The 26229-nt window shown below is 40.6% G+C and overlaps 1 protein-coding gene across 2 annotated transcripts in view; it reads left to right on the top strand.

The window, feature by feature from the left end:
- Positions 1 to 26229, top strand: part of magi2a (membrane associated guanylate kinase, WW and PDZ domain containing 2a) — a 241663-nt gene that overhangs the window by 65160 nt on the left and 150274 nt on the right. For both annotated transcript variants that reach the window (XM_060842832.1, XM_060842833.1), the window contains exons 3-5: positions 11204 to 11414; positions 11627 to 11706; positions 11986 to 12024. In XM_060842832.1, the coding sequence (XP_060698815.1) occupies positions 11204 to 11414; positions 11627 to 11706; positions 11986 to 12024 (330 nt within the window). The remainder of the gene's footprint in view (positions 1 to 11203; positions 11415 to 11626; positions 11707 to 11985; positions 12025 to 26229) is intronic.

The following is a 26229-nucleotide window of genomic DNA, read 5'->3' as shown; positions in this document are numbered from 1 at the left end:
GATAGATTTATAAAAGACATGAGGTGCAATTTTTTACACAAGGTAGTCATGTGTGGAATGAATTTCTAGAGGAAGTGATAGATGTGGGTACAGTTACAATTGTTAAAATATATTTAGGTAAGTACATAAGAAATGTTTCAAGAGATATGGACCAAGTTCAGACAGGTGGGACTAGCTTAGTTTGGGTTTATGGTCGACATTGACTGGGTAGACCGAAGGGTCTGTGTCAGTGCTGTATGACTATATGTTCGCTACCCTTTCTGAGTAAAAATCTGCTTTTATTCCTGAATGACCTGACTCTAATTTCAAGTTACTTTCCCATTGGCTAGATTCCGTCTTCAGAGAGAATGTCTTCTATGTACCTCCAGTGTTGAATTCTAATATCATTTAAAACATCTTAATTAAATCTAATATCAACCATCTAAACTCAAGTGAATTCAGCCAAGTTTACATTTTAGTCAACTGGATGATTTAAGTTTACCCTTCTAATACATGAGCAATTTTTGTAAATATTTCCACATTATTTTAGCAGCTAAACCAAGAAGGTAAATCAGTAAACTAAGTAATTCAGAGAATGCAAAATCTTCATGACATACTACAATAATTTCTGTATATGATTTTACTGTCAATGCAATGTATTTAATGACCCAAGATTTCCAGTATAAACTAAGCGAGCTGTCAAATAATACAGCCCTCTCTAGTAGAGGAAAGCAAACATTTTCAACGGATGCCATATCTTGTGAAACAAACTTCAATGACTTGGTGCATATGTGCAAGGCTGATGTTTTGGATGATCTAAAGAGAGATTTTTATGGGACTAGAACCAAGATTCACTGACCATGTTTATATAGGAAATAGCATAACCTGTTAGCCAAGTGGGATATTAACCTCTAATGTGTAGAAATAATGGCATGCTCCAGTATCAGTAATGTGCAACCCAATACCTTAGCTGTCCTAGTAATTTTCCACTTCTGGCTTGAACAATATCAAAAGCACAACATAAATTCAGAAAATAGCACAGGCAGTACAGAGGTATTTAAATATTTTTATATTATCCCTTGAAACTTTTTAATAGCTCTATGGTTGACATCACAAAAAAGGTACAAGTTGCATGACTTGTGTGCAACTCGAAGTCAGATATATCCGTAGAATCATAGAGCCGTACTGCATGGAAACAGATTCTTTGACCCATATTTGTCTAAACCCTTCATATTTATATACCCATCCAGATACCTTTTAAATGCTGCAATTGTACCAGTCTCCACCATTCCCTCTAGTAGCTCATTCCATACATGCGGCGCTCTCTGCATGAAAATGTTGCCTGTTGGTCCCTTTTAAATCTTTCCCCTCTCACCTTCAACCTGTGTCATCTAGTTCTGTTCTCTCCTGAGGTCACTCCTCAGCCTCCGATGCTCCACGGAAAATAACTCCAGCCTATTCAACTTCTTTCTGTAACTCAAACCCTCCAACCCTGGCAACATTCTTGTAAATCTTTTCTGAACCCTTTCAATTATCACAGCATCCTTCCTAAAGCAGAGAATCTAGAATTGCACGCAGTATTCTAACAATGTCCTGTACAGCTGCAACATGATCTCCCAACTCCTTTACTCAATACACTGACCAATAAAGGCAAGCATACCAAACGCCTTCTTCACTACCTTGTCTACATGCGATTCCACTTTCAAGGAACTATGAATCTGCACTTCAAGGTCTTCAGTGTAGGAATGAGTGTCATCCTCCTCCAAGAAAAGTGACTTGAAAATGAATGATATTTCAGACTGAGAACAATTGTTTAAATCAAAAATGCTTCTCCCTTCACTTAACTCCGGTTTTACTGACATTAGTAAAATTGAGATTTCAAAAATTGTGCGTATATTCCATTTGATATTCATCTGATATAGTATCTCTCTTGGACCAAAAATTAGCAGCAAATTAAAATAACTCCTCTAAGTTATTCTTGCTTCATCAAATAGTTAATTATCTGAATATTGACTAATGAAAATTAGAAACTAGTAGAAAAATAAAACAAATGTGACAGTATCTGTGGAGAGAAAAGTGGTTATGTTTCAATATCATCAATCCTGAATTATTAACACTGATAGGAACATAGCACTTAGGAGCAGCACTAGGCCGCTCATCCCTTCAAGTCTGCTCTTCCTTTCAATAAGATCATGGCTTATCTGATTATGGTCTCAGGATTACCACTGACTCTTCAGTCATGCACAAGCCCACTGTAGCAGCCATTAAATTCATTGATTGTATAAATTTAACTTTATCCACATGTAATTAAGGAACATTAAAGCATCAAATTATATAATTCTATGTCCATGCTTACCTATGATTCATGTTGATTGTTCTCACTTTCTTTAATTTTTGTAAGCAACTAACAATGCTTTCAATTTCAAAAATGTCTTATTGCAGAGAATGTTATGTTTTAACCACGCATATATAGAATGTTTTATAATTGCTCCATTATTACTTTTTATATCTTTATCTTAAATTTATGCTTTCATGTTATCCTGTCACCAATAGTTGAAAGCCAGCTCTGTTTACCTGAGTAACACTTTGTAATTGTGAGCATTGCTGTCTAGACAGCATCCTATGGTGCACCTTTTCCACTGACTTCATGATTCTTATTATGGAAATGCAGGGCTACCCGGTTTTCAAATGTGCCATGCCTCCATTAAGCACTGTAGTAAGCTTAAGCAGCACTTTTCATATACCTTATCAAATGTTATTAGAAAATCAATATTACGTTATCAATGCTAATTCCTTTCATCATTCTTTGTTATTTTCCTGGCAGTTGGAGACTGGTCAAATTTTAGAAATACACGTTGATTTGTAGTAATTAGCTAATTTTTCTTAGTGTTTAATATCTGTATTCAATCTGAATATGGACTATCTTAATATTCTAATGGGTCATAAATTTTATTTTATCCTTGCTTTGTGTTCTTTTGTAGAGCAGGATCAAATTTATTAATCTTTAGTCCTTGGCTCCATTATCCTATTTTTAGAAGTTTGGAAATTTAGGTACCATTAACAATGTAGCAATGAAGAAAGAGAAGTGTAGTACCTAGGAAGCCTGGAAATATTGCATTCCTAGATGTCTATCCAAACTGAGAGGCTGATGTCCTTTCGAGCAGTACTAGGCTGCAGCTAAAGAAAAAGATCTGTCCATGGTGGGAGATGAAGGGAGATCATTTAGAGGTTATCAGGGTGGGATGATGCTAGAAATATTTAGGTGTTCGAGAGATCAATTGGTTGGGGGGGGGGGGTGCATCCAACAGGAAGTTTCCTTCTTCTAGTAAAGACACATAACCTCCTGCCTAAGGCCTTGAGAGTTCTCCCTGAAAGTGTTAAATCTAAAAACAGTGATAAACCTGGAGACATGCATGCATCCACATGAAATTGTTTGATTTTAGGAACCAATCTCTGGAGAGCAGATTAGTCACCAAGCACCCATCCCCAACTCCCCCACCACTGACCGACCCACCATTGTCCAAATTGTTCAGAGGCTGGAGAATTGCTCACCGATACTAAGTCTATGAGGGAGAGCTCAATGTTAGATGTTACCCCTTTCTATATTCAAAACTGTTTACGCCCCTCTACCCCATCACTCTGAGAACAATTTTAAGAGTTTCATTAATGATGTTAGCATTCCCTCTGTATACTAAGATGGGCAATGATGTGCATCATAAGATGGTTAATTAAAGTTGAAAAAGATTGAGTACTCTCATCTCCATCCATTCCTCTGTTTGGAAGAAGGGTCACTGGACCTAAGATGTTAACTCTGCTTTCTCGCCACTGATGTTGCCAGACCTGCTGAGTTTGAATTTTATTTCCATATCCACATCCTAATCACGGGCATTAAAAATCAGTTATTTCTTCACAACCTTTGCTCTTGCAGCTTTGTAACCTTTTAATTTAACTCTGAACAGATAACTAATTGATGCTGTTAGCTCTCATTTTGGTGGTGAATATGTCACCCTGATATTTCTGGTATCCTTGTGTAAAATTCTAATAAAAATTAAAATTCAGGCAATGAATATAATTATGTTCTGCAGTTGTGTTTTTAATAAACCAACATTGTAATATACCCTATCTAATTATATCAATTTTGCTTTGACTTCGTAATTTTTTGCATTCACCTGTCAACAAATCAACATGTTTCTTTAAAAATATCTTGCAACTTCGGAGATTAGCCACAAATACTCGTATCATGGCTGCTTAGATGTTTTACTGCAGTAAGTCTGGAAAGCTAGAATTGTCACTACTTCACATCCAAAAAAGTAAATGTACTGTTTAAGTATTTAAATAAGTGCTATAATTGATCACTCAGCTGTTTCTTTTAGGGTAATTGTTAATTCCCATCAAAATATCTGTACTGTAAATCAAAGTTGAAAAAGCATGTGAGCATAGGAGTTTGCACAACACCTGCATTATCTAAAGTAAAACCTCTGGTGGATTAACTTGTAGTTTGTATATGAGATAATTTTTCAAGAAGTTGCTGGGTAAACCAGTGTTAGAGAAGCATTGGTGCAACATTGTAAATTATAGTAAAAGGAAGCGAATAGTTCTTTTAGCTAAAATCTCATAAAGCTAAAGTACTCCATAATGAGTCCTCAGGATGGCAGAGGGAAGAATTGAGCATTTTGAAACATTAAACAAGTACGTGATTGCTTTCATCTTCTTTTGACTATCCATAAGTACTAGGAGAAAGAAGAAACAATGTGAAAATCATAGGAAAAAGCTGACGAGTTAGTACATATTTTTGTGTTGATTTCTCGTTTTAATTTTGCATGTTATGAAAATATAATTCATTGTACATATTTGGTCGCTATCCTATCTTTAAAAAATGGTATACTGATTTAATAACTTTCTGTGTAATCTGTGTAAAACTGATGTAATTTTTTTTCCAATAGGCTTGCAATTAAATAATTAATAGTTTACTAAAAACTTGAATGAAGATAGAGCTTAACTATATTACAGAGAAGTATATTACCAATAAGCATCATACAGGAAATTTTCATGTGCTCTGTTACATATGCAGTTATTCATATTTCAGTATCTTGTTTGGAAGCAATGTGTATGACTATTTTGCTTCCATATTCCCTTAGAGAATAGTGTTCATGTCTGTCCCATCTAAATGATGTAAAGGCTTCTTTTACTGGCAGCAGTAAATGACAAAATATAAAATGTTTTGACAATCTGTCTAATTCCCAAATGATGTGAATGGAATTCTGCTGTCTTGCTTAGCAGCACCATTACCAGGTTTTCACAAGCAGCTGCTGTTTCATTGGCTTATCTAGGAAATACAGAGCATAATTCAATTGCATGAGCTGTAAAGATGGTGAAGATATTGGTTTATGAATTAACATAGTTTATGCATTCAAATACTGTCAAAGTAGGTGAAGATAAGTTGAAGTGAATGACTTTCAGTATGGAGATACATTGTGCACAATTTATGAAACTATCTTATGGGCCACCATGACTCCAGCTCATAAAATGATGCTTGAAAGTGTCTTTGTTTAAGTAATTTTGTGCAGGTACTTTTATGAATTTGAAAGCTGTTCAGGGTTCAACTATAATTGTTACAATGCAGTAAGGTGATGAAAGTCAAAATTTATTGCATAGGTTTCCTTAATGGCTGAAAATTCAGCTACATTTCCAACATTATAGCAAAGGTATTTGTTATAGATATTTTTTTAAAAAACAGAGTACCTCTGTTTCTATCTGCACCATTGTGCCTATAATGGAGCAACCAAAATTGTTTGTTCTCATCTGTATTATGCCTCCTTAAAACGCACGTGGGACTAAATAAATATGCCCGTCTCTAGAGGAAAATATAAAAGGCAAAACCATTCCATCTGTGTAATTATATGTATTATCTATTAATTCCTTCCATTGTTAATATTTATTGCTTTATTTTAATGAAAAATGCTTGTCCTTATTCATCCTCATCAAATGCACAACCTGAATAATTTGAACCAATTTGTGTTCATATTTTTCCATTTTTATCCCATTCGTTGGTTTACACAACTGTCCACAATGAAATCTCATTAATACCGTATGAAATATTTGAACTTTTCTCTCTAAATTACTAATGTATAATGTATTAATCTTCCCTTTTAAATATTTTTCATGAAAAAAAATTAAATTACCAAAATGGGTATGTTGTCAGATCCATTATCAGCAATCTGCATCCAGTTTTGAATCCTTGTGAAACATGTAGAGTTGAAAACAGGCAAACAAATTATACAGTGAACTCTACACCAAAACTTAAATGTTGAATAATGTAGAGTTCCTTGACTGTCAAGTGGTCAGCATACTTCACTTTGAAACAAAGGATTTTGAGAGGGTTTTAGGGCTCCCTGTCATTCTGACATGCTTAGTTCATTTAAGCGAGTTCTATTAGTTTTCATCTAGAGTCTGTTCTGCAAAGAGAAAGCACAAGCTTCTCCTCTACTTCTCTCTTCTCCATCTTGTTAGGTTTAAATATTAATTTTAATACACCCCAATTGGACTCATGTTTTATGAACTTTATCCCTCTCCAGGCCACTGGCTATTACAGGTTTGTTCATTTATGTTAATTTTTCAGAGTGACCCGGAGAGAAGTTTCAATTACTGATCTCTGGTGAAAAATGTGTAGCAAACATGTTGTGTGGCATGTTACCAGCTGAGAAAGGTGGAAATGTGGGAACAGTGCGTGTAAGCAGCATGTATAACACCAGGTAGTGAGTCATCTGAGCAATAGTCCTGAGTGGACCACAGAGCATGCAAGAAAATGTCACTATTGTTGATGAAAGAATTTTGTAGAGCAGGCTCAGTAAATGTATACAACCTGACTCGATAAAAGAACTCTAGTTTGCAAATAGATCTACACTAGCTATACTCTGGGATTATACCAAAATTACATTCATATAGCTGCCAAGCTACAGTGATTTGGTGACTCAGTGACAAGAGCATTTATGTATGGCTGACACTAAATGATTCTGGCTCTGCTGATGTTGTGCTTCTTTTCAAAGAGAGTTAAGGGAAGGGTGTGTACTTGTTTGTATTGAAATAAGCTACATGTAACAAATAAGCTGCTTAATACAGCTGTGAAAGCTATTTACCATGAAAGAACCAATTTGTACACACCTGGTGCTTGTCTTACAGCAAAGTTTATCTTCCTCAGAAGTGGTCTTGTGAGCATTTTTGCAATAATGTGAATGCATTTGAGGATAGATATAATTGGGGATGTTTTGGAGCATGTTATCCCATCTTTAAAATTACACTGCAATTCTTACATTTTGAATTTTACAACTGTACTGTGAATTGTTGGCCTGTTTAAAATAGAATTATAGCATCTGAGAGAAAGCAAGGAACTAAACACCAGTTGAATGTATTATCAAATAAATCTTAACTTTTAACATCATTTGGAAAGCAAAATATTATTGATTAGGATGGTTTTACAAAAGTGAAATCTTGTTAAACAAATTTATTAGAGTTTTTTTAAAAAATGTAATAGCAGAGTAAATAGAAAGGAAATAGTAGATTTAGATTACTTGGATATCCAAAAGATATTTGATAACCTGTACACAAAAGGTTTATACAAGAGTTAAGGGCTCATAGAGTTTGGGGGAAGGAGGTGAGGGATATAGTGGCATGGATAGAAGGTTTGTTAACAGATAGAAAGCAGGAATAGCTGAGATATTTTCATGTTGGTGGGCTGTGACTAGTAGTGTGCCACAAACATCAGTGCTGACACCTCATCTATTTACATTCTATATTTATGTCTTAGACAAAGAGACAGGAAGTGATGTATCTATGTTTGCTGATGATATAGAACTAGAAGGGAATTCAAACTATGAGGTGATCACAAAGATGCTCCAAATTGACATAGACAGGTTAACTAATTGGAATACAAAGAGGAAGATGGAGTGCAAGATTGGGAAGTATAACGTTGTTCACTTTGGTCATATGAATAGCAAAGCAGAATTTTTTTTAAAAGAATGAAACTAGCAATCAAAAAAAAGGTCCCAATGATCCAAACTAGTAGCTTTTGATTCTCCAGACTTACCTTTACCTATTCCTATGTCTATCCAATTGTTATACTCTCTCTCTGGGCTTCAACTCCATCTACTTTTACTCCTCCCCTCTCCTCACACCCCATCTTCAGTGAACAGGATATTGAGTTGGATGGTAAGCCATGGTCACAATGAATGGCAGAGCAAGCTCGATTAGCCAAATGGTCTACTCCCACTATTATTTTCTATGTTTCTAAGAACACTCCCTGCACTGCATAGTTCCTCTGACTATGAGCATACCAGTTGGACAACTGACAATAGCCAAGCCCCTGGGCTGTGCAGAATGTGCCAGTGACTGACTGTACTAGGCCTTCATTCCCCTGCCACACATTGACTGGACTGTGGACTAGTCCCCACGCACTTGCTGGTATGGCAGTCTGGTTAAAGAAACTTGCAGTGTGTTTGCCATGCAGGCAGATAGCACATGATGTAGATATTAGATTGACATTTTTGTTGACCATATAGCAAAATGTTCTCCATCGGATAGATCCCTGCTGACCAGCAGCCTGACTCTGGGCAAAAAAAATCACATCAATGCATCAGGACTTGTAGCTTTTTCTCTGGATGAAGCATTAGCATGCTAACAGGCATGGCAAGTTAAGACAGGCCAGGCAAGGTAAGACTGTGATGCTACAAACCTGCAGGTGGGCACTAAGTGAATGAATGCTGAGGGAGAAAATGAGCAGCCCTGAGATATAGCCCTGTCCAATCCATGAGCTGGATGCTTGTTGCTGAATGTTAGGTGTCCTTGCAGCAGCCTTTCAGTGCAAGTTGCTGGTTCACTTTGTAATGCATATTTGTGCTTTGTGAATGGCCTTCAAGTGGAGCAGAGAAATGTATGATGCTCGTGAGAAGTTGGATGATGTCATATACCAATCTCCATAGACAAGTGGTGCATATGGATAATGCCTGGAGGTGCTGAGCAACATCGATGCTGCTCGTACCCAGAGGTGAGCTGATGTGGTCAGGTATCTGCTTTGACTTCCATGTGAAAAATTTGTGACTACTAGCTTGTTTGTCATGTTATGGTAAGATAGAAAATTGAATATTAATTAGGTGAATTGTAGACGGAATAATACATTTAACAAGCTGTAATCTCCCTTGGGGAACTCACCTTACCACTATAAGAATTAATAACATTAATTTGAAATTGAGAGCGTACCAATCAAACAATGTGGGTAACCTACCACATACTTCAGGTGAGTCATTATCGGATCTTGATACAAGGCAGATGGAATAATGAATTATTTTTGTAATCTAAATATACAATGAAATATTGCCAGTGCATGTTGTCAAAAGTTTCAGTTTACAAATTCATGTTAGATTTTCAGTGAACCCTCCAAATTCTGTAATTTTACAAGGATGCCCCCACAAATGCATTAATTTATGTTCTATCTGAAATAGGATAGTCTTTCCAGTATAATATTTTTGACTTGTTTATTAGAATTTCAGAACGTGCCAGATGGCGAAAATGTGCATTTCAGTGAGAGGAAGGCATACAAATAATAGCTCAAATCATCATGTCTCTCCACACCCTTAATAGCATCTGTGCATGTTAGGTTTAGACTTTGCAATAAAAAAATTATCTGTTGGATATATCTATAGTTTAAGTTATGCAAAGGCCCAGTCCTGCTGAATTTTGATTCTTAACTCTTTGTTTGCATTTAGGATATGATTTATATTTGGAATTACTTTGAGCAGTTAGCTCTTGTTACCTTCATGTATTGAAATATATCTCTGACTGTGGCAGCACAATAGCTCAGTGGTTAATACTGCAGGCTCACAGCTCCAGGGACCTGAGTTTGATTCCAGCCTTGAGTGATTGTGTGGAGTTTGCACATTCACCCCATGTCTATGTGGGTTTCCTTTCATGGTCCAAAAATGTGCATATTAGGTGGATTGGCCACAATAAAATTACCTACAGTGTCTAGGGATGTGTAGGCTAGGTGGGTTAGCCATGGTAAGTGTGGTCTTACAGGGATTCAGTGGGGAGCTGGGTCTGGGTAAGACGCTCTTCGGAGAGTAGGATATGGTGATTTGGAAGAAAGCTAAACATCCCTAGTTAGCACCGAATTCATAAGAAACATATTAGAATCTCAACAGTGTGGAAACAGGCCATCAAGTTCACACCAACCCTCCAAAGAGTATCCCACCCAGACCCATTCCCCTGCACTTATTACTCTGCATTTTTCCTAACTAATGCACTTAGCTTACACATCCCTGAGTACTATGGGCAATTAGCATGGCCAATTCACGTAACCTGCACATCTTTGGATTGTGGGAGGACCCAGAGGAAACCCACACAGACACGGGAAGAATGTGCAAGCACCATACAGATAGTTGCCCAAGGCTGGAATCAAACCCAAGTCTCTTGCACTGTGAGACAGCAGTGTTAACCATGGAGCCACTGTGCCACCCCTGTTGCAGACAGTTAGGACATCTGATCAAGCAAGTAAACACCAAATCTTGAATCCAATGGAGTAAGAAACTGGCGTGGCAAGATGGGGAAAATGAATAGCTGAATGGAATTTGAGTTTGTTTCACTTAATTTTTCAAATTAAGAATCTGGGTAAATAGAACTATAGAATCCATATAATGAGTCATTTCCAAATAAAGGAAAAGAAAATCTGTGTTTCTTTTGGAACATATTCCCAAACAGCTAAACATGAGTAGATTAGCACAAGTTTTGAATAACTGACATTGGGTAGTTTTAGAGCAGTTGAATGTTAATTTAGTTTGTTTCAAAACCATTTTTTTCTTAATGTCTAGTGTCAAATCTGCAAGTCGTTTTTCCAGCATATATTTGATATTGAAAATTATGTGTGGTTTCTTGTACATATTTTGCTTAAATCTTTATTTTTATTTGAATTCATTTAGATTTTAAAGTCTGCTTATTTGTTATTGCTGATTTATTTAGCGGGCTATATTTTAGACACATCAGTGTTCTAAGTTACATGATTATACAAAGAAAAGTTTGTTTTGTTCAATTTTAAATTGAGATTACATGAGTACCCTTGAATGTGCCAAATTTGTGGTTCTGTCTGATGAATAACTTCCAACAAAGCTAGATGATTACTTTGGTAATTGTTTTATGGGTATTTCTTCTTGGGCTGATTATCTGTATCCTCCAACAGAATCTGGTGAACATGAAGACAAAAGCACTGATGCCTCAGACGAGATTTTTTCACATCCTTGTGCTGCACCAGTCTATGGCCTTACAAAGGGAATGAAAGAAGATTCTGTTTCAGAAAAACAGACAAGAGTCGAAGATAGTGATGAGTTGGGCCCATTGCCTGAGAACTGGGAGATGGCATACACAGAAAAGGGCGAAGTCTACTTTATCGAGTAATGCATTTCAATCAAATTTTTATGAAACTTCTAAATTGGCATTTTTAGTGAACTTAATTTGGAGCATTTGTCTCAGTTTAACTTAAGCAATTTCTGTTACACTTTTATAGCTAATTAGATTGTGTAAGTAAATCTATTGATTATACTTTGACTTAAATTACTAATTCATTCTTTTAAAAAAATGCTCGAGCTGTTTTTTTTATTCTTAGCCATAACACCAAGACAACATCTTGGCTTGATCCACGATTAGGTAAAAAGGCAAAACTTCCAGAAGAATGTAAAGATGATGGTACGTAAATGTGTATTTCTTTGCTTAATGTGTGTTTTTATTATTTTGTAAGTTTTTTTCTTCAATGTGGTGGCTGGAGAATGCATCTTGCTGCTGAATAATAGTTAATGAGAGCACCTAAGACTTGGACACAAGTGATCTTCACTGCTTCCTGCAAATTGTTTGTACTTCTCCTGCCCCAAGATGTCACTTGCTGTAGTGTAGAAACAGAGGTTGTCTTTTTCTGTACCTGAAAGACTGCTTCTATGTTAATTTTGTATTTCTGATTTAAAATTGAAGGAGACAAGCTGCAATCTGGAAACACAGGACAGAAGTTAGGTACTGTAACTTTAAGTAATTTTCTTATTTTATTTTCAAGATAATGCATTTTTCCATATAGCCACCTTATTTCATTTTAGTGTGGAATTTTGCCATCTTAATTCTACATTTTCTCTGGCAAATTTATTTTGATTTCATGACCACAATCATAAAAAATTGTTTCTAAGTTACTATTAGGGAAGGAATGTCAGTTTACCAATACTGTGCAATATTGTGAAACTGTTCTTTTGAATTGAAAAGCAAATCATCTAAAATATATAGATGTATTTGAAACAAATATTTTTTTGACAAAATCCAAGCTAATCAGCATTTGGGTTTATCTTTGAAAAAATATTGAAAATGAATGATGTCTTCAATGAAAAAATGTTTATTGTGATAGGGCTTTCATTTTATCTGAGGTCTATATTTACCAAATATATTTTTGTCAAACAATATTTTTTATTTACTCTTAGAACAGACTGCTGTTAATTATCAGAACTTGCAGCGGAATTAGTATAATTCATAACTTATTATATGAAACATATATAGTATTTATGAGAACAGAAATTGCTAGTGAAACTCAGCAGATTTGGTAGCATCTGTGGAGAGAAAGCAAAGTCGACATTTCAAGTCCAATAACCCTTCTCCAGAATTGAAAAATACAGGTGCTGCCAGACATTCTGAGCTTCTCCACCAATTCCTGTCCTTGTTCCAGATTTTCAGCATCTGTGGTTCTTCGTTGTTTAATGTGGAAGCTTAAATAGGTTATCACTATGGAATTAACGGGCTGTCTCCCTAGAAAAGCAGTGCTTGTTGCAAATGATCGTTTGCTTTCCTTGTTCCACTATCAGAAGATTAAAAGTAGTCTTAGAATAAAGCTTTGTTTTGAGTGATGAGGCTGCTTCATTTTTAGCATTCATTTTAGCACTTTTGTACGAATGTACAAATGTACATTTGGAATGGCAGCACTTGAAAACATTTTTTTTAATTATTGCTGTTGCTAATATGTGCACAGTAGAACACAACAAATGGTTGAACTCCAGTGGTTATCTCACTTTTTTGACTGCCTACTGAAACAAATGTTCCCTTAGTAACCACAATGCGACCAATGAACCGGAGTTCCAAAGTAATCGATTAAAATGATCTCTCAGTTATATTCAGCATCAATAGAAATGGTGATTTGCTTTTATTGCTCTAAGAAGATGCCATTTTCAATGACTGTGTCTTTTCAACTAAATACATTGCATATAACTTTATTTCCCTTAAATGATTTGTTCAAAATTTTAAAAATTGCCCAAGGTAAAGAGGGATTCTACATTGAGTACTCATTACATAAAATATTTTATTAACGAACATGGTCTAGCGTAATGATTTAATGAACTGTTGTTTGGATGATTATCGTACTCCAAGTCCCTGATGTAAATTCTTTATGTCTAATGTAAAAGGATAAGATTTTTGTTTCCAGAGACATGTGATAATCCTACAAGGCTGATGGAGAACTATTAATTAATCAGCTCATAGAACGTGTTGAGTATGAGTTACCTTGGTATTGAGCAGTGGTCTGTTCAGCTGGAATTCAGCACCTGAGCCCTTTGTGACAATGTCCCTATCTCTGAGCCAGAAGGATTAGATTCGAATCCCACCTGCTCCAGAGTTGTGTCATAACATGTCATCTTAACAGGTTGATTAAAAATATAGCAGACCCAAAAATGGCTTTTGTGGTGCAATAGTGGTTTCCCTATCTCTGAGCCAGGAGACTCAGGTTCAGGTCCCACCTGCTACTGAGGTGAGTACTCACACATTTGCATAGGTTGTTTACAAATTACCTAGAAAACAGATTCAAACAGCTTGGAGGCTGGTTAGCTAAGATGGTCAAAGTATGAAGCTAATGACACAAAGGTCATGGTTTCAATCCCCATACTTGACTAATTCATCTTGTGGGCTCTTGTGGCATATTGGGATCAAGCCCCACTAGTTCCAGCATGTGTAGTAACATTTCTGAACAGATTGGTTTAAAACAAAAACAGACCCAGTACAGTGGAACCTCGATTATTCGAATATCAATTATTCGAATATCGGCTTATTCAAATGAGACCTCGAGATCCTGCTAGAAACATTACATCAAAGAACTGTTTCAACCCTGTTTATGTTTTGTACTCTAAACCCCACTTCCCCAGATATTCTCCCTAAAATTGTCCTGGACAGGGTAGACGTGGAAGGTGTCAAAAGGTTGCAGTAAAAAGTTGTGTCTGTCTGTGTCTGGGATTGGGTATTGGACGGGGTTGGGGTGGATGGATTTAGGTGTTGGACAGGGTTGGGTGTTGGACAGGGTTGAGGGCAGGCGGGGGTGGGGTTGGGTGTTCGATGGGGTTGGGGTGGGCGGATTTAGGTTTTTGATAGTGTTGGGGGTGGGCTGGGGCAGGGTTGGGTGTTAGATGGGATTGGGGGCGGGCGGGGAGGGGTTGCATATTGGTTGGGGTTGAAGTTAGGAGTTGGACGGGTTTGGGGACAGGTGGGGGGTGGGGTTCGGGGCAGGGTTGGGTGTTGGGCAGGTGGGATCGGAGGGCGGGGTTGGGTGTTAGACGGGATTAGGGATGGATGGGACGGGGTTCAGAATTGGAATGGGTTGGGGGTGGGTGCGGGTCGGATTTGGTTGTTGGATGGGGTTGTGAGTGGGTGGGGTCAGAAAGTGGGGTTGGGTATTGGACGGGTTGGGGTGGGCGGGGTTAGATGGGTTGGGGCCTGGCGAGAGTGGTGTTATGGACAGGCAGGGGGCGGTGTTGGACGGGGTTGGGTGTGGGAAGGGTTGGGGGGGCACACGGGAGAGCGGAGTTAGACAGGGTTGGAGGCGGAGTGGGGACGGTGTTGGACGGGGCGGAGTGCTGCAGTCTCCTCTCTTGAACAGGAAACAGACTTAACACAAAACTCTGAGTCCCAGAGGAGAGGCTTTGAATCGATTAACCGAATAATCAATTATCCGAACGACATAGTGCCCGCCCATCTCGTTCAGATAATCGAGATTCCTCTATATATCCCCTCCAACTTCATTTTGTTTTAGCCCCTTCCCACTTTTCCTACCTCCCTCTCTCTTTTTGATGGTTTGCATTGCCCATAAAGAGCTTTGCATGGCAATATTCAATGGGTGACTAACTGGTTATGGTTAGTAGTTAAAAACAAAAACAAAGTCATGCTGATGATTAAGAAAAATATCTCCAACATTGAATTGATTAGTAATCATTCATCTCATCTAGCTTAAAAATACAGTAGGAGAGAAAAGAAGATTGGCAGGAAAAGGTATAAAAGAAACCCAGAGGTGTGATAGTGGTAACATTATTGGATCAGCAATCCAGAACTCCACCCAATAAGAGGTTACCATACTAGGTAACATCTTCAGTGAGCCTCTGAATGAAGGACTGCTGATGATTCCTGCTTCCTGTTTTTATGTTTAGGTTTCTTTGGGGTGGTGATGTCATTTCCTACGGTGATGCCATTTCCTGTTCTTTTTCTCAGGGGGTGATAAATAGGGTCCACATCAATATGTTTGTTGATAGAGTTCCGGTTGGAATGGCATGCTCCTTGGAATTCTCGTGCATGTCTCTGTTTGGCTTGTCTTAGAATGCGTCTGTTGTCCCAGTCAAAGTGGTGTCCTTCCTTATCTGTATGCAAGGATGTTAGTGAGAGGGGGTCATGTCACTTTGTGGCTCGTTGATGTTCATGTATCCTGGTGGCTAGTTTTCTGCCTGTTTATCAATGTAGTGTTTGTTACGTTTCTTGCACGATATTTTGTAAATGACATTAGTTTTGCTTGTTGTCTGTATAGTGTCTTTCAAGTTCATTAGCTGCTGTTTTGGTGGGTTTGTGAGCCAGCATGATGCCAAGGGGTCTGAGAAGTCTGGCAGTCATTTTCAAGATATCTTTGATGTAGGGGAGAATGGCTAGGAGATTATTTTTCTGATTATTGTGAACTTTTTTATGCAAAGTGTAGTGCTCCTAAATATGGGGTTCTTCCTTAGTTTATACTCAAATAGTATCTCTGTTCTCCACTAAGAGTTATAAGAATCATAGAAATGTGCAACATGGAAACAGACCCTTCGGTCCAACTCGTCCATGCTGACCAGATATCCCAACCCAATCTAGTCCCACCTGTCAGCACCTGACCAATATCCCTCCAAACCCTTCCTATTCATATACCCATCCTGATGCCTTTTAAATGTTGCAATTGTACTAGCCTCCACCATTTCCTCTGGCAGCTCATTCCATACACATACCACCCTCTGCGTGAAACAGTTGCCCCTTAGGTCTCTTGTATATCTTTCCCCTCTCACCCTAAACCTATGCTCTCTAGTTCTGGACTCCCCCACCCCAAGGAAAAGACTTTGTCTATTTATCCTATCCATGGCCCTCATGATTTTATAAACCTCCATAAGGCCACAGCTCAACCTCCAACATTCCAGGACCAAGCCCTAGCCTATTCAGCCTCTCCCTATAGCTCAAACCCTCCAACTCTGGCAACATCCTTGTAAATCTTTTCTGAACCTTTTCAAGTTTCACAACATTTTTTTGATCGGAAGGAGACCAGAACTGCACGCAAGATTCCAACAGTGGTCTAACTAATGTCCTATACAGCCGCAACATGACCTCCCAACTCCTGTACTCACTGCTCTGACCAATAAAGGAAAGCATACCAAATGCCTTCTTCACTATCCAATCTACCTGTGATTCCACTTTCAAGCAGATCTGAACCTGCACTCCACAGTCTCTTTGTTCAGCAACATTCCCTAGGACCTTACCGTTAAGTGTACCTACTAAGATTTGCTCTCCCAAAATGCAGCACATCACATTTATTTGAATTAAACTCCATCTGTCACTTCTCAGCCCATTGGCCCATCTGATCAAGGTCCCGTTGTAATCTGAGGTAACCCTCTTTGCTATCCACTACAACTCCAATTTTGGTGTCATCTGCAAACTTACTAATTATACCTCTCATGCTCACATCCAAATCATTTATGTGAACGATGAAAAGTAATTGACCAAGCACTGATCCTTGTGGCACTCCACTGGTCACAGGCCTCTAGTCTGAAAAACAACCCTTCACCAACACCCTTTGCCTTCTATCTTTAAGCCAGTTCAGTATCCAACTGGCTAATTCTCCCTGTATTCCATGAGATGTAACCTTGCTAACCAGTCTTCCATGGGGAACCTTGTCGAACGCCTTACTGAAGTCCATATAGATCACATCTACCACTTTGCCCTCATCAATCCCCTTCATTACTGCTTCAAAAAACTCTATCAAATTTGTGAAACATGTTTTCCCACACACAAAGCCATGTTGACTATCCCTAATCAGTCCGTGCCTTTCCAAATACATGTACATCCTGTCCTTCAGAATCCCCTCCAACAAATTGCCCACCATCAACGTCAGGCTCATTGATGTATACTTCCCTGGCTTGTCCTTACTTCCTTTCTTAAACAGTGGCACCATGTTAGCCAACCTCCAGTCTTCCGGCACCTCACTTGTGACTATTGATGATACCAAAATCTCAGCAAGAGGCCCAGCAATCACTTCCCTAGCTTCCCACAGAGTTCTAGGGTACACCTGAGCAGGTACTGGGTGATTTATTCATTTTTATGCATTTCAAGACATCCAACACTTCCTCCTCTGTAACATGGACATTTTTTCAAGATGTCACCATCTATTTCCCTACATTCTATATCTTCCATCTCCTTTTCCACAGTAAATACTGATGCAAAATACTTGTTTAATATCTCCCCTGTCTCCTGCATTTCTGATGTATTAGTTCTTTTGTTGCTGATAATCATATGCTGCCATTTGTATTTCCTTACTCTTTGCAAATGAACCTGAACAATGTGTGTCAATATGCTATGAAGATGAGCACAACTCAAAAATGAGGGAGAAAGAAGGTTGGAAGTTATAGGCCAACTAGCCCAACCATGTGTATGAGGGTAAATACCAGATTCACAATAAGGAGATAATAGCTTAGAACGCGATGTGTTTCTACGATGGCCTTCCTGGCCAACTTTAAAGCCGACATCCTGTTTCTGCAGGAGTGTGGGATACCGCACCTCAGCAGCTACAGGAACTGGTCGAGCTTGTGGGCCCATGGACTGTCAGGCTGGTTGGGGGGCAACGATAGCCACCCCTCCGGCCTGGGTATCCTGTTGCAAGGAGGCAACTTCACTATCTCCGATATTAAGGAGGTGATGGGCAGGCGCCTCCTCATCACCAACGTCATGTACAGGAATGCTCCCCTGAGACTGACTAGTGTGTATGCCCCAGTGGATAAGAGCGAAGGGTTGGCCGTCCTGCAGCAGCTTCCACCGTTGCAGGCTACGTCCAGGCCGGTCATTCTGGCCAGAGACTTCAACTGTATCATTGATGCAGATGGACATTCTGGCAGGGGGACAGTAAACTGGACGCCACGTCCAGAGCCCTGATGGACACGATAAAAGATGCCAAGCTGCACGATGTCTTCAGCACCCCTGCATACGGAGCGCAGCATAGATAAACCTGGTCACGGGCCTGTTTGTGTCCCTGTTTGTGTCTGTGCACCTGATTGTGTCCCAAACGCTCTCGGTCAGATCCACCGACATCAAGCCGGTGTTCTTCTCTGACCACTGCCTCCTGCTGGCCGACAGGACGAGCAGCGGGCTGGTAAGGAAACATGGAAGCTGAACACAAAGCTGTTGGCCCCGGGAAGCATTGAGGAGCTCAAGAGGGACTACGCCAGTTGGAGAACCGTGAAGCCCCACTTTGAGTCCCCAGCGGACTGGTGGGAAACAGTAAAAGGGAAAATCAAGGGGTTCTTCATCCTCAAAGGTGTTCAGGAGGCGAGAGAGAGGCGGGGAAAACTGTCCCAGCTCCAAGAAAGTATGCAGAACCTGCTCCTGCTGCAGACGATGGGGTCGATGTCACGGAGGACCTCAAGGAGGTGAAGGGCCAGCAAGCCTCGGTCTTTGCCTCGGAGGCCTCCAAGATAATCTTCCGGTCCAGGGTCCGCTCGGTGGAGCAGGACGAGACGTGCTCACGTTTCTTCTTCCAGAAGGTGCACAAAGAGAGCTCTGTGCTCAACAGCCTGAAGGAAGAAGATGGCTCAATAACGTCATCTCAGGCTGACGTCATCAGGATCAGTAAACCCTTCTATGTCAGTCTGTATGACGCGAAGCCAACTGACAGCACAGCCTCCCAGTCGTTCCTGTCCTCTATCACGGAGGTCTTAAGACGACAGAACATGCGAGAGGCTGGACCAGCCGCTATCTCTGGATGAGCTGACCAAGGCCCTCGAGTCCTTCGAAAAGAATAAAACTCCCGGAAGCGACGGCTCACCGGTCGAGCTCTATTGCGCTCTGTGGGACTTGATTGGCCAGGACCTGCTGGAGGTGTATGTCAGTAAGCTTCAGGCAGGTACCATGAGTGAATCCATGAGGAAAGGCATCATCACCCTCATCTACAAGCGGAAGGGGGAGAGGGAGGAACTCAAAAATTGGTGACCAATCTCACTGTTGAATGCTGATTACAAAATTCCGTCAAAGGTAATCGCCAACCGGGTCTGCTCTGGGGTCGGTGATTCACTCTGACAAAACCTGTGCTGTACCGGGTAGGAAGATTGCTGAGAGTCTCGCACTCCTCAGGGATACGATCGCCTACGTGCAGGACAGAGGGTTGAACACCTGCCTGATCAGCCTGGACCAGGAGAAAGCCTTTGACAGAATATCACACAGGTATATGAGAGATGTTCTCTCCAAAATGGGCTTTGGAGAGGGAATCTGCAATTGGATCAGACTGTTGTACACCAACATCGTCAGTGCAGTCTCAATCAATGGGTGGGAATCAGATAGCTTCCCAGTCAGATCTGGAGTCAGGCAGGGCTGCCCTCTCTCGCCTGCCTTGTTTGTGTGCTGCATAGAGCCATTTGCCGAGACCATCAGGAAGGATGTGAGCCTGAGAGGGATGACTATTCCTGGCAGCAGGGGCCTGCAGGTTAAGGCCTCTCTGTACATGGATGACGTCGCCGTTTTCTGCTCGGATCCGCTGTCCATGCGCAGACTCATGTGCATATGTGACCAGTTCGAGCAGGCCACGGGGGCCAAGGTAAACTGAGGCAAGAGCGAGGCCATGCTCTTCGGGAACTGGGCCGACCAATCCTCGATCCTCTTCACCGTCAGGACCGACCACCTGAAGGTTCTGGGTATTTGGTTCGGGGGGCTGGGGCGTGCGCCAAATCTTGGGAGGAGCCTGTCAGCAAAGTGATGCAGAAACTGGGCAGATGGAAGTTACGGTCGCTCTCTATCGCGGGAAAAAACCTGGTCATCAGGTGTGAGGCACTGTCATTGCTATTATACGTGGTACAGATCTGGCCTATTCCCAGAACCTGTGCCGCTGCAGTCACCCGGGCCATCTTCCAGTTTATATGGAGGTCAAAGATGGACCGGGTCCGAAGGGACCTGCTGTACAAAGATCTGGGCAACGGGGGAAAAAATACACCCAATGCCACCCTCACCCTGATGGCCACCTTTGTGTGTGGCTGCATCAAGCTGTGCGTGGATCCCCAGTACGCAAACACCAAGTGTCACTACGTACTGAGGTTCTACCTGTCCCCGGTGTTGCGAAGGATAAGCCTGGCCTCGCTGCAGTGGAATGCTCTGAGTAGTTGGACCGTTCCGTATCACCTATCCTTCGTGGAGAAGTTTATGAAGAAAAACACCTTTGACCACAAGTCCATCAGGAAGTGGTCAGCATGTAGTGTCTTTGAGACCCTTCGGGAAAAGGTGAGGGCGAATCCTATCAAGCGGTTCCCTGAGCAGACTGTCAAAGCCATTTGGCAGAAAGCCTCATTGCCAGAACTTTCCAACAAGCACCAAGACATGGCTTGGCTGGCGGTGAGAAGGGCTCTGCCTGTGAGATCCTTTATGTACACCCTGACTCTCAGCCACACCGCACGCTGCCCTCGAAGCGGCTGCGGGGGGGATGAGACTGTCACACACCTCCTTCTGGCATGTGCCTACACAGAAGAAGTCTGGAGAGGAATGCAGTGGTATTTGTCGAGGTCCGTCCCAAGCAGCGCCGTGATGCAGGACACCGTGCTCTACGGCCTGTTCCCTGGGATGCACACCGAGACGAACATCAACTGTGCCTGGAGGATCATTAACTCTGTGAAGGACACTCTCTGGGCGGTCCGAAACCTGTTGATCTTCCAGCTGAAGGAGTTGACCCCGACTGAATGTTGCAGACTGGCACATTTCAAGGTCCAGGACTACATGTTGAAGGACGCTCTGAAGCTTGGGGCAACTGCTGCCAAGGCGCGGTGGGGAAAGACCACCATGTAACATCTGCCTGCCTAAAGAAGAACGGGGTGCCCACGCAGTCATTTGGGCTCTGCTGACGCCTCAGCTAAAAATGTAATCGTACAGACCTGTAAATAGGAATGATTATTCTGTTTAGGTATGCAAGGAAATGGAATGTTTACATATGTATGGCATGTCCAGTTGTATAGATCATCAAAGTATTTATGAATAAAGTATATTTTTGAAATAAAAAAACGATAATAGCTTAGAACATTTGGGTACTTGGAAAATCACAATGAAATTTGACAGTCAACATGATTTTGTGAAAGGAGAATCATATTTGACAAATTTATTCGAGTTCTAAGCATGTTACAGGCAGGATGACTTTTTTTGATTGTCCAGGACAGATGGGTTTCACTGGCTGGACCAGCATTTATTGACCATCCCTGATTGCTCTTGAGAAAGTGATGATGGTGAGCTGCCTCTTTGAACTGATACAGTCAATCTGGTGTAAGTGCACTTACAGTACTTTTAGAGAGGAAGTTCCATGATTTTGAACCAGTGACAGTAAGGGAACAGCAACATATTTCCAATTGAGGATAGTGTGCAGCTTGGATGATAAATTTCAGATGGTGTTATTCCCATCTATCTGGTGCCTTTCTTCTTCTAGATGGTAGTTATTATGGGTTTGAAATTGCTGCCTAAAGAGCCTTGGTGACTCTGCTGTGGATCTTCTAGGTGGTCCTGCTTTGTCCGTCATTGTGGTGGAAGAGAATATTTAAGGACGTGGTGTCAAGCAGGTGGCTGCAGTGTCCTGAATAGTATTAAACTTGTTGTTATAGTTGTTATTGGAGTTGTATTCATTGGGGAAAGTGGGAAGTATACTATTACACTCTTGCTTAGTGTCTTGTAGATAGTGAATGGCGATTAAGGAGTCAAGAGATGATTTACTCATTGCAGGATTTCTTGTCTCTGATCTTCTCTTGTAACCACCGTTTCTATGGCTAGTCCAGTTCAGTTTCAAGTCAGTAGTAACCCTCAGTATGGTGACTGCAATGTAGCAATATTATGCCATTGATTAGAAAGGAGCAATAGCTAGATTCTTTCTTGATGGAGTTGGTCATTGTGTGACACCTGTGTGGCATGAATCTTAGTTGCTACTTATGAACCCAAGCTGGATATATTCCAGATCTTGTTTCCTTTGGGTATGGATTGCATCATTATGTGAGCCATGAATGATGCTGAACGTTGTACAATCAAAATTAAACTTTCCCGCTTCTGACCTTATGATAGAGAAGAGGACGTTCATGTAGCAGCTGAAGGTGATTGGGCCTAGGGTAATTTCATAAGGAGTCCCTACCATGACGTCACTTTAACCTCCCCTCTTCTATTCAGCACCCTTGTCCATATTTGAACAAAGGCCCTTCCACCACTTTACTGATGATCAAGGGTAGAATGATGGAAGTATAATTGGTCAGTTTAGATTTGTTCTGCTTTTTGTGTGCAGGACACATCTAAGCAATTTTATATCTGGTGGCTATGAACATTGTTTCAACATGTTTCTGCTGTCAGAGCCAAAATCTGACACTATAGGAAAACAAGCAGGTGATTGGTGAGTATTACTTCTGTTTCTCATTTGATTGGCCAAGAAGACATTAAATCAAGAGACATTGTTGTAGACAAAGATTACAGTTAAGAAATTGACTTTTAAAATGTTTAACATCCAAATTAACAACTCAACTAGAATAGATACAGCTGGACAAGCAATAAGTTGTAGGTGGAGTATGTGGGACCTGGTGGACGTCAGTGTGATCCCCTCTGACCATCTTTGCAGCAAGTGTTAGGTTCTCGGAACATTGACTCAGAGTTGATGAACTAAGGACAAAGCTGAGAATACTGTGACATATCAGGAAAGGGGCTATGTACCTGACGCTCTGTTGCAGGATGTAGTCACACATTTTAGGTTAATTACATCACATTTGTTCTATGGTCAGGGGCAACAAGGTGTGCAACAGTTATGGGGATCCTTTGCCATGAGGCACGTAGTTAGAACATAGAACATAGAACAATACAGCACAGAACAGGCCCTTCGGCCCACGATGTTGTGCCGAACATCAATCCTAGATTAAGCACCCATCCATGTACCTATCCAATTGCCGCTTAAAGGTCACCAATGATTCTGACTCTACCACTCCCACGGGCAGCGCATTCCATGCCCCCACCACTCTCTGGGTAAAGAACCCACCCCTGACATCTCCCCTATACCTTCCACCCTTCACCTTAAATTTATGTCCCCTTGTAACACTCTGTTGTATCCGGGGAAAAAGTTTCTGACTGTCTACTCTATCTATTCCTCTGATCATCTTATAAACCTCTATCAAGTCACCCCTCATCCTTCGCCGTTCCAACGAGAAAAGGCCGAGAACTCTCAACCTATCCTCGTACGACCTATTCACCATTTCAGGCAACATCCTGGTAAATCTTCTCTGCACCCTCTCCGAAGCTTCCACATCTTTCCTAAAGTGAGGCGACCAGAACTGCACGCAGTACTCCAAATGTGGCCTTACCAAAGTCCTGTACAGCTGCAACATCACTTCACGATTCTTGAATTCAATCCCTCTGCTAATGAACGCTAATACACCATAGGCCTTCTTACAAGCTCTATCCACCTGAGTGACAACTTTCAAAGATCTATGTACATAGACCCCAAGATCCCTCTGTTCCTCCACCTGACTAAGAACCCTACCGTTAACCCTGTATTCCGCATTCTTATTTGTTCTTGCTCCACATATGGATGTAGGTACAAATTGCAGAGAGGATGAACAAACTGACCATATCACAGTGATCCCAAGTGCTAATTAAGTGAAGAAAGCAAACACATCTACCAATAGAAGATGGCATAGTTAGAGAAGTAGATGTTGTTCTCTGCAGCAAAGGCACAGAGTCCTGAGGCTGCGTCACTGACCTGTGCCCAGGTTCAGGACATTTCTTTCAGGCTGGAGAGGAGCTTGGAGTGGGAGGGGAAGAATCCAGCTGTTGTGGTTCACTTAGGTAGCAACAGCATGCGTTGGGCTAAGAAAGAAGTTCTGTGGAGGGATTATGAGCAGCACGGAACTTAATTAAACAGCAGAATTACAAAGGCTTAATCTCCTGATTATTTCCTGAGCCATATACAAGTTGACACGGGGTAAATAAGATGTGAGATGGCTCAAATGTGTGGCTCAAAGATTGGCGTGGGGGATTTAGGTTCCAATTCATGGGTACTGGCTTAAGTACTGGGGAAAGAGAGAGCTAATCTGTTTGGACTCAGACTCATTTGAACGACATTGAATGAGTGTCATGGAAAATCATATAACTGGAGTTGTCAGTAGGGCTTTTAACTAATTAATGGTGAGGAGGAAAGGGTTAATTGAAGGAAAGTTTTAAAAAATCAAGGTAGTGAAGAGTGTGACATGAGGTGTAGCAAACATACGTGAACAAGTGGAGCAGAAATCATTCACAGTAATAATGGTAAAAAATCAAAGATTAAAGCTCATTATCTGAATGCATGCAGCATTTGTAACAAGGAGACAGAGTGATAGAGCAAGTAGAAAGAAAAATGAATATGACTTTATATCTCTTGCAGACATATGGTGGCAAGGTGACCAAGAATAGGGACTTCATATTAATTTGTACTTGACATTCTGGAAGAATAGACAGAAAGTATAAGAGATAGTATAGCTTTGTTAATAAAGGAAGGTATCAATGTGGTAGTGAGTAGTGGTACAGGTGCAATAGATCATAATGTGGAATCAGTTTGCATGGAAATAAAGAGTGGCAAGGGGAAGAAATGGGAGTCCTATGGTAGCGAGGAAAAGGTTGATATTTATGCAGAAGATGGAGTGGGAACAGGAGGAAGAGTAAATGATGGGTGGGGATGGCTCTAGCTATCATCAGTTCTGAATGACGGTCATTGGATCCGAGATGTTAACTCTGATTTCTCTCCATAGATGCTGCCAGATCTGCTGAGTTTTCCCAGCAATTCCTGTTTTTAGTGAAAACCAGTGGTAGGCTAGAGAATTGAGAATCTATTAGGAAATCGCATGGATGACAAAAAAAAAAGAGGAGAAAATGGATTTTGAAAATAAACTGACAAGAAAGACACATCTGTGGACATATAAAAGAAAGGAAGTAATTAAAGTAAATTAAGTGGCCCTTTAGAGCATGCAACTGGGGCATTATTGATGTTGAACAGAAAATGGCAGAAAATATTACACAATAATTTGCATTGGTATTGATGGTGGATAACACTATAACCATCCCAAAGATAAGCGAGATGCTCATTCGAGGAAAGATCTTATAATTTTGTCTCTAATGAAAAACAAAGTATTTGACAAACTAGTGGGACTGAAAGCAGGCAACTCACAAGAACATGTTGGGCTGCATTAAAGGATTTTTGGAAAAAGGCAGGAAAGTAGGACTGAGGATTTTCAGATCAGCTACAATCCCAATGAATGCTGGAGCAGACTCAGTGGGCTGAATGACCTACTTCTGTTCCTATGTCTTATGATCTTATGAGTTAGGCCTTGGCTGCTCACTGAATTCTGCAAGAATCCAATGGATTGGCAAAGTATGAACGTAATTATGTCACTTGAAAAATGCATCTAAGATGCAGCAAAATTATCTTAATTTCAAGATGGGCTTTACAGCACTTATTGCCAGACTTTGCCACAATTGTGCCATTGCCCATTTCCCTCAAAGCCTGATATGATTCTGTCCAAATATTTAGATGTTTATATGACTTGTGTCTCTGGATGATCACTTTATTGTTGCAGTTGCGTTGTGGCGAGGCTTTTCTGATATTCTGCTGTATTGTTATTACAACTGATCTTAGATCTCCATTCATCTCATGTCAGTATTGAATTGATCTTCACTTCTCTGACT

The sequence above is a fragment of the Hemiscyllium ocellatum genome, chromosome 23 (genome assembly GCF_020745735.1).
Source record: "Hemiscyllium ocellatum isolate sHemOce1 chromosome 23, sHemOce1.pat.X.cur, whole genome shotgun sequence".
Taxonomy (NCBI): Eukaryota; Metazoa; Chordata; class Chondrichthyes; order Orectolobiformes; family Hemiscylliidae; genus Hemiscyllium; species Hemiscyllium ocellatum.
Note: the sequence above shows the minus strand (reverse complement) of the source record. Positions and strands in the feature narration are given on the sequence as shown.